Below are 13,740 nucleotides of genomic sequence, written 5' to 3' on the forward strand. Positions count from 1 at the left end.
GTGGATCCCTAATTTATGGTTTAGGAGGCTTCCATTTTTTGCCTCCTCAATATCATGGTCATAGTCCAATGCCCCTACAGCAAATTGGCCCAAATAAATTTGCTACCCTTTGGCTCGCAACTGTGGGGCAAAAACCACCACATTGTGCTAGGTTGAGCGTGTTCACCACTTCACCACTTGAGGAGGAGGAGCATTCTGCTACCCCTCTTTGGGAGGGGAAGAAGGAAGATGATTCTTCTTATAGGAAGGAGATGAAGAAGGAATCTTGTTTTGTTCCCAACATTGTATTAGACAATAGTCTTCAACTCGAGGTAGAGGAGCATGTTCATTTCTATATTGACGCTATTGACGCAAAGACAGGATACAAATCAAGGACAGATTTTATTTCGATCACATTCATGACAATCCTCATCTGGAAGAAGAACAAAATCTAGTAGTACACAAGAAACTGCTGCAAAAATCTGGTAGAGCTAATCTGAAAGCATCTAAGCTAATTTGATACAAACTGGATGAGGTACTCATCAAGTGTGGTGTATTTAACATCAGGATAGAGCTCCGTTGCCTCCATGCCAAAAGAAGCCTTGATCTCAAAGTTGGCTATTTCTCCCTTCACGAAAAATGTGTATGCCAAAGACAGGAGCAATTTTAATGGCATTGAAGCCTCTGCGAAAGATACAAGAAAAGAAAGCAATTTGATTAGAACGTGGAATAGTAGATGCTATTGTATTAAAAATTAGCAACTTGTGCACTTTTTTCTTATTGTTAGATGACCTTGAATTTTCTTAAGAACTTCGTCCCCTGGAACGTAGATCTTTTCGAGGGTCTTGCCAATTTTCTTTTCCCACAATGATACTATTTCGTTGTAGGACAAGGTGTTGGCAGGGGGTGTAATGTACACACTCTTGTTCAGAGTCCTTGGGTCATCTGCTGCTTTGATGGTGTATGCAGCAATGTCTTCTTCCTTGGTGAAAACAACTGCAACGATACATGAAATTGAAGAAAAAATTGAGAACGATGAACTCTAAAAGATGATACTAAACCAATCAAGATATGCAGCAGACAAGCCCCTTTCGGATACCTTTTGGATTTCCATCGCCAAGAATCACAATTTTGCCTCTGGGAGGACTTGCACAGAAAGAGTCTCCAAAGTTGTTGAGGATATAATTCAAGTAACCAGCAAATCCGTTAGATACTAAATAAGTGTAAGGTATCCCTTCTGCCTCAATAGCTCTGCGGATCTCAACCTTGGTCCTGTTTAAGCTAGCAGCTGGCTCAACAGCATGCGCACGATCCACATCAACCCCAAATTCAGAAGGTAAAAATCTCTGAAACCAAATACAGCTCCTTCTTTAGGAATATGGAAGTCACAACTCACAAAGGGACAAACGCAAAAAAATAAAAATCAAGAAAGAATTTGTAACACTGTATTGTGCTTACTTTGATGTTTCCAGTTTCTTTAATTGCTTCAATAATCTTAACTTGATGAGCTACCAAATCTCCCCCGACTGCAGAGATCACTATGTCAACTTGTTTGATTGCATTTACCAACTGCTGATGATTGTGTAGGTCTCCCTGTTCAGTCCATACGTACACGTTAGTTTCTATAATTTCTTGAAAAAAAATTGAAACAGTATTTAAACAACGAAGAAAGAAATAACAGCACACATGAAGAAATATGACTCCCAAACTCTTGAAACTCTCTATGATAACTGCCCTTTTAGGATCTGATATTGTGCTTTCTCGGACCAATGCAAACGTTGGGTGCCCTGCCTTTGCACTCGCTTCCACTAAATATTTCCCGATGTTTCCAGTGCCCCCAATGATCAAAATCTTGCTTTTCACATCCATTTCCAGCTCTAGGATAGTAGACTACTGTTGCAAATTGGGTGGAAACCGTGAATTGATGAGTTGAACGGATGCAGAAATGTGCTTGGCTGCAGCTTCGTGCACGGTTAATTTATAGAGGAAAAAGTATTGAAACTGGCAAGCCTGTCGCTGCAGTTTCCTTTTGATGCTCTGTTGGATTAATCAACGAAGTTTAGACAGTTGAAGATTCTCACGAGGCTTCCCAAAAAATCCTGGCACTAACGGATTCTTATTGGCCAGCATGCGCAATGAATAGTTGTCTGGTTCTTGAAAAAATTGACACGTATAGGCCGGGTGGCAATTGCGAAAGAGAAAGGTCAAAGTCAATTGAATGTCCTTGCGAAACTACTCATATGGAAAATTTAGCGGTAGGATTTTGTCCCTAAATCAGTGATGACCATGACAGGATAAAGCTCATGGCCAATATCTTATGGCAAATCTGGAAGGCACGTAACAGGATGGTATTCCACCTTGAGAGCACAGATGCAAAGCAGGTTGTTGACAAAGCACAGCTGGAGTGGATGGAGTATGAAAATGAAACTGATGCAATTGCAGGAAAACAAGTTACTCCAGAAATGGACCGGCAACAGCAACATGGCTGGGAACCACCAAAAGAAGGAGTGATCAAAATAAATACGGATGCAGCAATATCAGCCAGAATGGTAAGAACAAGTCAGGGGATAATAGCTAGGAACTGGCTTGGAAAGATTGTGAAAGCGAAAGGAATTTCTGTATGCAAGCGAGGAGATGCAAGCAGAGAAGAATCACTAGCTATAAGAAGTGCTCTAGTAATGGCAAAAGACGCAGGTTGGACTAATATAGAAGTTCAAACAGACTGCAAAGGAGTAGTGGACCAAATCAACACAGGCAATGTTCAGGAAGTAGTATTGAAACAGTCCTAGAGGACATTAATGACCTTAGACAGGATTTCGATTACTGCAAATTCTCTTTTGTTCCTAGGAAAGGAAATGGCTGCAGCCATGCTCTGGCACAGTTTGCTGCCAAGTTAGTTAAGAATGTGGAATGGGAAAATTCCTTCCCAATGTGGTTAATAGACCCAGTAAGGAAGGATATGGGGGTAATTACCCCTTTTGTAATTAATTCTTGTATTATCAAGTGTTAATAGCTGTAAAATGTTAACGTTTGTGGGGGAAAAAAAAAAGAATCAGTGATGACCAAACCTGAAGTAAGCGCTGACGAACAAAATGTTGAAGTGAACAAAAAAGCATGAACTTAGTACTAAACATTACAATGTGCCAGGAAAAAAAATGAAAAGCACAACATTATTTTTCTTTTTATATATTCATCATATACTGATAGAAGCCTGTACTCAGAGGCTTTTGGGTACAACGAATCTGAACAATGCAATTAATATAATTGATAGGGAAAATCGTTTAAAACGTTTCTCACATTTTTGTAAAATGATTTTTTTCGTCTCTCACTTTTAAAAAGTGTAATTTTACGTCTTTTACAAATTCACATCAGTCAAATTGTGTTCCTGCCTAGGTTTCCGATTAATTTTTGGCTGGAATTCACCACGTGCCTTGCACGTGATTATTTTTAGGGGAAAAATTATCAAATCATATTTCACATATAATCTGATTCATAGTCTCTCACACTTCATAAAATGAATTTTTGCGTCCCTCACTCAATCAAACCATAGTTTGTCCCCCACTCAATAAAATAAATTTTTTCGTCCCTCACATTTCACAAAATCACTAAGCAAAATCCTCGATGACAATTAAAATGTAGCAATAATTGTTAGGAGGATTAAAAAGTAGAAGCCATGAGGACACTTCTTCAATCAAACCATAGTTCGTACAATGTCATTCCTTCAATTTTGGTTCATCATCTTTTAATTCCGTGAAATTTGCTTTGTTTTACTTATAATGTTATTATTTGTTCATTATATTTTGATTTCATAACATCAAAATAGTTAATTTTAATTAATCATAATTCAGACAAGTTTGGAGCACATGCACATTCTAAATAAGAATAAATGTCTTGTTATGCTTTGATGAAAATTTGGTTTGCTAAGTTGGAAAAAAAGGTATCTCCCATAGACAATCTAACAATATATTCTTGAGCAATTTAGAATTCCATCTTGTGTTGTTCCAATTAATTGTCTCTAAAAATTATAGCTATGAGGCTAAATAAAACCAGCGGCAGAGGAGAGAGTTGGCATGGAAAGACAATCTTGAGATCGTCATGAGAATGACAATCAAATTCTTACAAACTTGAAGTGTACGAATTTGGTATGATAACTAGCACATTATACTACATTTAAATTGCAAACAGAAAATGGAAGTGTAATATTTTAGATAAATCTTGGCAAAATTTGAGACAAGAACATGATCTTCTACATAAAACCCTTCGTTTTCTTCCTTTTTATTTCCTTTGGGTTTTGTTTTGTTTTCTATATTTCTTTTTTCAAGTCAATGGTCTTATTTTTTTATTATTATGTTTCTTGATTGCAACTTTTTGTGTGATAGAGAAAACCTATGCATGAGTACAGGTCGAGAAAGATCAAAGATGCAAGCAACGTATTATAATTTCCTTTGACTTTCTTTTTTTTTTTATTATCTCAATAGATTATCTTATTAAACGGAAAAACAAAGTTACAAGCGCCAATGCTCAAAAAACTACCCCTCCCTCACAACAACCTGGCAGAGGGATGGCACTCCTAGCCTATCTAGAAATAAAGCTCCTTGCGCTAAATGGGGCAAATCCAAAGCTGCCAAATATATATCGTCACGGGCCTGCAGACAACCAGTATTCGCCAATGTATCCGCGACCTGGTTCGCCTGACGGTAACAGTGAAGAATCCGAGGAAAGTAAGACACCACCCCGATCAACTGCTGCACCTCCGTGTGAATGCCCCATGGGCAACGTACTAATCAATTCAAGATGCGGACTAAAACCAACGAGTCCAGTTCAACGTCCAAGGTATCGATGCCCCTCCGGAGACACAACTTGGCCCCAAACAACAGGGCGCGGGCCTCAGCCTGCATGCTTGAAGCCAAACCGAAACTACATGAAAATGCCAGCACCATCCTCCCCCCCATCACGCAGCACCCCCCCTCCTCCACTCAAGCCAGGGTTACCCTTAGAACAACCGTCCGTATTAAGCTTTAGACTTCCGTGGAAAGGTCGCACCCATTTCACCAACCTATGTGAGACCGCCGTTTTCCATGTTGATGTGGCCAAATAAAACTGGATCCACGACCACGACGGAACCCGGCAGTCCGGAAACTAGATCCTGAACAACTGTAGCATCTCTGAGAAGATCAATTGACATACATGTGCCCCCACAATCCTCTTGCCCTCGTACTTCATACCGTTGCGAGCCTTCCAGAGATGCCAGTAGATCATCAAAGGGACAACCTGATGGATAAACCTCAAAGGCTTATTCCGTTGCCGTCCCTCCCACCAGGCTGCCATGCATACGCGAAACGAAGACCCTGACCAACCTACTCCAACTGGAGCCCCAAAGAACCTCCACACATACTGTGCCATAACCCCATCACCAAACAAATGCTCCGTAGTCTCAATCTCAGGAGATGGGCAGAACGAACATCGAGAAGGTCCCTGAATCCCCAACTTCCATACGGAACAATCCAAGGGGAGGCGATCCCGCAGCAGGCACAAGAGGAAAAACAAAACTCTCAGTGGCACCCCTAGATGCCAAATGCGATTGAATAGCGGCGAAGGCCCAGAATGATGCTGGACCAAGGAGAAAGCCGTCTTGAGCGTAAAACAGCCCGATGGCTCCGGTCGCCAAACCATTAGGTCAGGAAGCGACCCGACAGGTGGGTGCATTCGGCCAATCTCCGCAACTATACCTAGAGGTACCCATTGTGAAATCCTGCGGACGTCCCAGGAACCGCCTTGCACAAAGCCCGCCACCTTGTGGTCCGACACGCTATCCAACCGATCCGCCAGCCCCCCAGTACCTAGCCAATTGTCAAACCAAAAATTAGAGCTCCCGGACCGGATGATCCATCCAATGTGCCTCTCCGCCAAGGCTCGGACTTTCACCATCCTTCTCCACCCCTCTGAACCCTTCTCGGACTAAGTTTACTGTAATTTCACTTCAATAGAAAGGAATAAGTTGTAAATAAGGAACCAAATTTAGCCATTCTTGGAGTTGAGAATCATTGTCTTCCTTTGCTTCAGCTTCTCTTCTCTGAGGAAAGCTTTCATGCTCCCGAGTTCATCTTTGATGAATTGAACATCTGATTTAATCCCTCCCAAAAGCGTGATCTCTTGGGAAAGCAAGGTTGAGAGCTGGTTAATCAAAAAACCTACAACACTCTCTGCCATGGTGCTCAATCAAATTTCTCAAGAGTCAGTTTTCTTATCAAGAAAATTTTGAGAGTTGTTCCAAATTTCAAAAAATTTGCTATTTTTCTTTTTCTTTCTTTCTTTTGTAGTATAGAGGATGCAGAATTATATGAATTTGAAAGAATAGCTATTCAAGAATGATATGAATTTGGGAACATATGCTTTTTTTTCCCTTTGTGGTATAGACGATGAGTTTTGTTTGGCACTTTGGCAGTACAAATCAAAAGTTATTATAGTCAAAAAGTATATAGACTATAGAGCATAACCTATAAAAATAGGTAAAGAATAACTATTCTCTTGGGCTAAGAAAGGCACAGAGAAAATTTTGGATTTCTTTTGATTGTTTAAATTGGAAAGGAAGGTATTTGTCATGTGGAATCTAACAATCTTCAGATAATGTTCAGTTCCTTCTTATGTTTTCTTAATTTGCTCCAAAAAGAAACGGCTAGCTATGATTCTAAGTAAAAGCAATAGATAGGAAAAAAAAAATGCTGTTCCTAAGATCCAACTTACTTTGGTAAGGATGACAATCAGATAAAGGTAAAATCCTTGATTTACCTTGATTTATCTCTTATGCCTTCCCTTTATCTCTTCTCACTTACAAGCTTTGGGAAAAAAATGTCTTTTATTTTGGGGCTATAAAGGATGCATTTTACATGATCTATCCAATCCAAGAGTGATAGTAGTTTCAAAGGAAATCGTTCTTGAAATTAATACTTTGGTAATACTTGCAAAGTAACATAAAGTCATTGTAATGAAATAAAGAAAGGTTTGCCTACCTGCAACGAAAAACATATTAAGCATAACCTAAGAAATGGCCCAAGGATATTAGAATACACATATTCTCATGCTAAGAAAGGCAACGATAAAATTTTGATTAGTTGAGTTGGAAAGCAAGGTATTTGTCATAGTCAATCTAACAATATTGTTGAGAAATGTTCAACTCCCCTTCTATGTTGTTTTGATTGGCTTCCAAATGTGTAGCTAAGATTCTAAATAAAACCAGCTGAAAAGAAAAAGTTGACATGAGAAAGACGATCTACGGATTTTAGGATGATAATAACCACGTCATAATTCATTTCAAATGCCAATGGAGATTGGAAACTGAACTATTTGGAGTGTCATTGAGGAAAACGTACGTCTATAGGCAGTTGCAGAAGAACTTGTATATAAGAAAGTGCTTTTTTGCAGAAAGCTCCTCCCTCTGTCTCTATCTCTCTTTCTATTTCATATATAGTCACTTAAACATATAGATATGTAGTTTTATATAAAATGGAAAATGAGAAGAAGTAACTCCAATCATAAGAAATGACCTAAAGGCGCTCGAGGGACGCGTGTGATGAAGTTATAATATTTAATTAATCCTTCTATTATTTCATGTATATCTACAAAATACCCCTATAATTTTATGAAAAGTTGTTCCTCCCCTCCTTCCCCTCCCCCAATATTTTGTTTGGTACTTGAGTAAGTGATAAGAGTTTATTTTACGTATTTTTAAGTGCATTTTATTAGTTAATTTTGAGTTGATTATTTAGTTTTATAAATAAAATAAAGAGGTTTTTGGGTAAAATTATATATTTTTGGTAAAAGTAGATAATATTGCATTTTTAGTGATTTTAATGGTAAAAACTTCATTTTTATGCAGGAATGATGATTCAATCACCAAAGGATGTCAAATGAGGTGAAAATAGAAATTTGGTGATGAATTCAAGTGGTAACAAGAAGAATGAAGTGAAAAACGTTCAAGTGAGGAAATGCAATACAAGTCAGTTTTGACACTCTTTGGTATTTTGACCATATCTGGAGCTGCACTTATCGGATTGAGGTGTTCTTTATACCATTTTAAAGCTAAGAAAGAGACCTACAATTCGTATGAGACAGCGAAATCCAATTCTGCCATTTTCATGGACAAAAAGTCAGAATACAAAAGCTGCATTCTGTGGTCGGAAGTTAAAACAGAGGTTTGACCAGGTGTTAGTATTTCGATCATATCTCAGGCTACAAAACTCTGATTTGGATTATTTTTGAAGCATTGGAAATATAACTCAAAGAGCTACAACTTTTGTGTTTTGTACAAAAGCCAGTTCGGTCTTCATCATGGAGAAAATCGCAGTTGAAATAAGGCCAGAGTGAAAACGCGAGTAGAAAAAACGCGAGTTTATGCCGCGTTTTGTGTAGGCGCGTTTTGTAGCCGAAAATCTGCAATTTGCTCAGCCATTCCTCTTGTTTTCAGACTACTTTCCACCTATAAGTTGCAAGGGAATTCGGTGCACATGCTTCAGAAGACCAAAGGACAAGAAAGGGGGCTTATTTTCAAGTCAAAAATATTGGTTTTTGACTATGCTAACAAAGTGGAGATTTGGGAATCAAAGGTTAGAATTTGACTTGGAAAAATGGAGCCTTTGAGTAGTTTTTATGCAGAGACATTGAGGGAGGTCTGGACATCCAGACGTAGCTAGTATTCTCACAAAAAAAAAATATATAGTCTCTCTAGCTAGGTACTTGCAAGGGACAATTGAGGTTTCATCTTGTAATCATCTAAGTTCAAGACAAAGGAGATTTTTGGAAGGTTTCACCATATCTTGGCTAAGACTTTCTTTACTCTTTTTGTATTTGTAATTCATGATGATTTGTATTAATGAAGTTATGAGTGTTTCATCATGCATGAGTAGCTAATTTCCTTTATCTAGGAAGTAGATGAAGCTTATGGCCAAGTGATATGAAGTGATTGTGATTTATACTTGTTATATCTTGTATTAACTTATCTACTTGTGTATGTTGGATTACTTGTTGTTGTTTGATCACCAATAGCAGGTTTATAGTTGTTTTTACTCATTGAGAAATTGTAAAAATAATGGAATGACATAAGTAGAGATTGAGTAGTATATTCATGAGAATAGAAATACATTCAAGTGGATGAAATCTACATTTCCTGTATGCACAAAACAGATTTAGTATTTACCAAGATATTAGGAAAAACTAATCTGTTTTAACCCATTATTATCATGAGAATGTGATTTTGGTATTGTTGGAAATGAATCCTTGGTTAAACAAGAGTAGTAACAAGTTTTAAATTCATTCGTTTTAGATCTTTTGTGTTATATGTGGAATCTACATCCCTAGATCGTAATATTTAGTGAATTCTACTCCTATTGTGAAATTGCATTTATCTAGTTAAGAATTTTTGTAGTTGAATTAAATTCTGAATTTTCTGCTCAAATTTATTGTGAGTCTAAATAATAGGGTAAATTAATAACTAATAATTGTTTTAATTACTCCTCATGGGATCGACCCGATACATATCCAATATTACGATTTTGGCCTGTATACTTGCAGTAAAACGGGTATAATTCGGAATTAAACTTGTACTTAAAGTAAAAACCCGTCAGTAAGGGCAATACAAACATTTCAAATAATGATTGTACAAAGACTCCTCTATGTCAAATTTTTAATTTATATAAAATTACAGTGGGGATTATGTGAATTTTTTGAAAGATTAGACTTTAAAAGAATCATGGGGTGATAGACTAAACCACACTAAATACATAGTTATTTACCCTGTATCCTAGTTATGGATCTTGTTTTTGCAATGCAGCATTATGACTGCCAAGTTATAAGATGAGACTTTTCCTTGTTCGGCTGAAAAGCTTTTCATATGCGAGTTTACTATCAAGAAACTAGCTTCAAACGTCTGTTTCTTCTGGCGCAGAAGTTAGAAGATCACGAAGATATTCAAAATCATAATCTGAAACTGAAGTCCGGCTTCCAACTGAAGTCAGCATAATAAGTTTTTTTGCATTAATCCGTACAATCTGTAGCTATAGATGGAATAATAAGCACTACACCAAACTTCATTTTTATACCCTTTGAACTTTGTTATGTTAGCTTAAAATGTTGGTCCTAAATATCTTTGCACTTTATCCTATTTTAATACATCTGTTAGGAGGGTGATACTGTCAGAGCAATTACGTTCTTTCTAGAGCACTTTACAACAAATATCCATATGATCATTACAAAAGTTTAACACTAAGTTAGACATAGGATCACCATATATTTCAGACCACTCCGTCCCACTCTCGTTGCCCCATCTCTCTCAAAAATCTCAATGTCCACCGATCGCGAAAATTGCATATTCAAAAGTCCGAAAGTGTTCAAAGCCACATTCATCATAAACTACCAGTGTAAGACTTCAACAGGTAAAGGCATTAGCCAGAGCCCATCTACCATAAACATTTGCAAGCAACTTGCAATGGAGTTTCTTTTACTTGAAAAAAAAATGTGATGAAGTATATGAGCAAATTACTAGAAATATGACACGATTATCACAAATAAACAGCATGCTTTTCGTTTATGTAATATGAACTGTTAGTTACATGTAGTTTCTTAGCTATCTTTATTTTTTCTTGGTATAATAGATTTGTAAGTTTTTTTTTTTTTGTTTATTTGTGTGTTTTTCTATTTGTTTTGGTAGAATTTGGACCCCACCTTCTACTAGGGTTGTGAAGTGGTGTCTTTGAGTTCAATAACACATCAACATGCATCAAGGAGCATTGTGCAAGTAAGAAGAAAACTTGATTAATTAATCTTATATTAGTTTGACAAGTCACTATTGTAACTTCACACGTTTTCTAACAATTTTTAGCATTAGGGACAGAATCTGCTAAATAATGATGACATTGACCAACAAGTTGCTAAAGATGAAAAACATTGAATGAAAACGCTTTTGAATAAATGGACGATGAGATTGTGGTCATGGATTAGTTATGCCTGTCAATGGATTAAACCAATTTGATTTTGACTGTCAATTATTGGAATGTTTCGTCAATTGTTCTACATTTGCCTAAAACCACAAACTTTATGGAGAAGATTTTTTTTTTTTTTGGGTTAAAACATTAAGGATCATTTTCGCGTAAGCTAAACATTTGGGATTAAAACTGCATTTCTTCCTCATTTCACTATCTCTTCTTTGATTTTCTCAAAAGAATAAACCTTTTGAATTGATTTTTTAAACAATCGAAACAGCCTTCTTGAACTTATTTTTTTTGTTCTTTACATGCGAAGAAAGAACTTCATTTAAAAATGGAAATAAGATAAATGTTTGAATACTTCTATTCGTGTCAAGCTTAAATTCTTTTCATCAATTTTCTGAACTACCAACCTCAATTAAAAAGAAAAGACTTCTTCAATAAACCCTAATAAAACTTGCGTACCTAGCCTCAAACGTAATCAAACCCTAATTGCCTATTAATCAGTTTGTCTATTCATTAACTACTGCAATTGCCCTAAGGCTTCACAGTTGCTATAAAATAGTTCCTTTGCCTTTTTCTTCACTACCAAAACCGTTCTTTCCCTACCATTGTACATTTTCTAGCAATGGCAAAAGCTTAAAATTGCAAGGGCCTACTTGATCACATGAAACTGGAGGAAATCAATGATATTTCAAAACCACAAGTTTGGAAGAATTCCTGAATTTTATCAATTGCTTCTATCTTCCATAGGTAATATTTCTAAAGATTGATCTTTTTCATTAATTTTTTTGTTTTATTAGAAGCATATATGTTACAAGTTTGAACATAACAATTCAATATTTTAATTAGAGATCTTTTTTTTTTGGATAATTTAAGTTATAAAAAATAATATATGTGTAGAAAAGAGGTCAATTTGTAGTAGTATGCCAATATATTGGCTTTTTTTGGATTGCCATTCTCTGGACAAAAATCTCATACTTTTTGGGAATATTTTCTTGACACATTTTTCAATAATCTTTTTACATCATATACATCACATCTAAAAAAAAGTGTTACAATACTTTGTTTCTAAAAAAGCCCGTTTAAAAAATGCAATCCAAACAATATAATTCCATGATCAATCATAGTTTCATTGCAATTAGGAACTTTTTTCTACCGTTAGAATAAAAAAGCTAAAAAAAGAAAATTAGAACCTCGACAACAAAATCGATCATGTGACTTGACTTTCATGATTACTTGAAATAATTCTAGTCAAGGTGAAAATAACTTGTAGTTTTTTGGGTAAAGGTCAAAAGGCTGTTTGGGTACAAAAGAATATAGTAGCAAACTATTGGTTTAAATTTAATTTCATTTAAATCAATAGAAGGGAAGGATTGCCTCGGATTTTTGTGCTAATTCATTTCCCTCTCAATATGAGTAAGAAAGGGAATTTGGGAATCCGATGATTGGAGTAGGAGTTTGCTTGGTTCGATAGGTTAGTTTGGTAATTTTGATTATGACATGTGCTTTATTATATTTTAGGAATATAAGAGAATTTGCCAAAACATATATCTCTTTAACAAATTTAAATCTTTCTATTACTACTACTCAAATTTTTGCAAAGGGAGAAACACGTTTTGGTACTCAATGTTTGACTTGTATATCAAACTGGTCCGAATGTTTTAGCCAAAATAAATCTATTATCCAAATTTTCTAATTTTGACTTTACATTTTTAGTTCCTAATGTTTGAAGTTTCGATCAATATGGTCCCTTTAGTTTCAAGTAGTTATAGCTGGGGGCTTTAAAATGGAAAAAAAATGTGAATTGAATTAAAGATATGACAAATGTCTTCCTAAAATCCCTAAAAAATTTCATAAAAACACTTTATGTCAACACAATAACATCTTTGAACTTAAAGAGTTTTTTTTTTGAATAAGTTACAATCGGATGAAAATATATCCATAATATATAAAATAAAAAGAAAAGGAGAATTCTAGTTTTAATATAAAATTTATTAGCATTCAAACTAGTCTACTACACAAGTTCTTGCATGACTTGTGCACATAGTCCTTAATTTGTTATAGTTAGGAATTGTAATTATAAAAGCTAGTAAACATAGATACCAATATGAAGTGCTTTTACTCATTATGGGTTAATTATCAATTAATTACTAATAGTATAAAACTATAATTACATTTATTATACCAAATTTGAGACCAATTATGCAAAAAGGAAGAAGTATACGAGACATTAGTGACATGAATAAATGAAATAAAAAATAAAAAGTTTAATTAGAATTGCTAGTACCCATTTAAGATAATTGCGTTGTAATTCGCATCTTATTATATCCAAATACACTCAATATCACTAATGAAAACTTAAGCGACTAAAATGATTAAAATTTCAAACATTAGGGATTAAAAGAGCAAAATCAAAACTATTAAATAATGGTAATTTGATTTTAACCGTTACTCATTTATTGACTTTCCATCAAATGTCCTTAATGCAACTAGTATCAGAAATCTTCAAAACCACATTTATTTTGGCCGGAACATGAGAGACTAGTTTAGCACATATGCTAAAAAATGGAGACTAAAACTACAATTCACTCCATTTCCAAAAGAAAAAACTACACCTTCTTTTGTTTTATTTTTGTGCACACATGTGATTTTTTTTTCTTTTTTCACCTTTGATGTCACACAATGGTCCAAACCAGCTGACATCTGCTAATAGATTCAACTGTTAAAATGACTGTGTGAATTATGAGGACGGTAATAAGTAGAAAAGTTTTGTTTGGTATGA

The 13,740-nt window shown here is 35.5% G+C and overlaps 1 protein-coding gene across 1 annotated transcript; it reads right to left on the reverse strand.

Annotated features, from left to right (window-relative positions):
* Positions 1–252: 252 nt before the first annotated feature.
* LOC113754150 (isoflavone reductase homolog PCBER-like) lies at positions 253–1,966 on the reverse strand. Its single transcript, XM_027298503.1, has 5 exons — positions 1,666–1,966; positions 1,438–1,572; positions 1,079–1,325; positions 772–975; positions 253–663 (listed from the first exon to the last, which is right to left on the reverse strand). Exons 1-5 carry the CDS (start codon positions 1,846–1,848, stop codon positions 491–493), a joined length of 942 nt encoding a protein of 313 aa, XP_027154304.1. The 5' UTR covers positions 1,849–1,966; the 3' UTR covers positions 253–490.
* Positions 1,967–13,740: the final 11,774 nt, after the last annotated feature.

The sequence above is a fragment of the Coffea eugenioides genome, chromosome 11 (assembly GCF_003713205.1).
Source record: "Coffea eugenioides isolate CCC68of chromosome 11, Ceug_1.0, whole genome shotgun sequence".
NCBI lineage: Eukaryota > Viridiplantae > Streptophyta > Magnoliopsida > Gentianales > Rubiaceae > Coffea > Coffea eugenioides.

Coding starts and splice junctions, on each gene's coding strand:
- LOC113754150 (XM_027298503.1), bottom strand. CDS start 1,848: ATGGATGTGAAAAGCAAGATTTTGATCATTGGGGGCACTGGAAACATC. Junction 1,573..1,665: donor TGGGAGTCATATTTCTTCAT/GTGTGCTGTTAT, acceptor TGGACTGAACAG/GGAGACCTACACAATCATCA. Junction 664..771: donor AGTTCTTAAGAAAATTCAAG/GTCATCTAACAA, acceptor TATCTTTCGCAG/AGGCTTCAATGCCATTAAAA.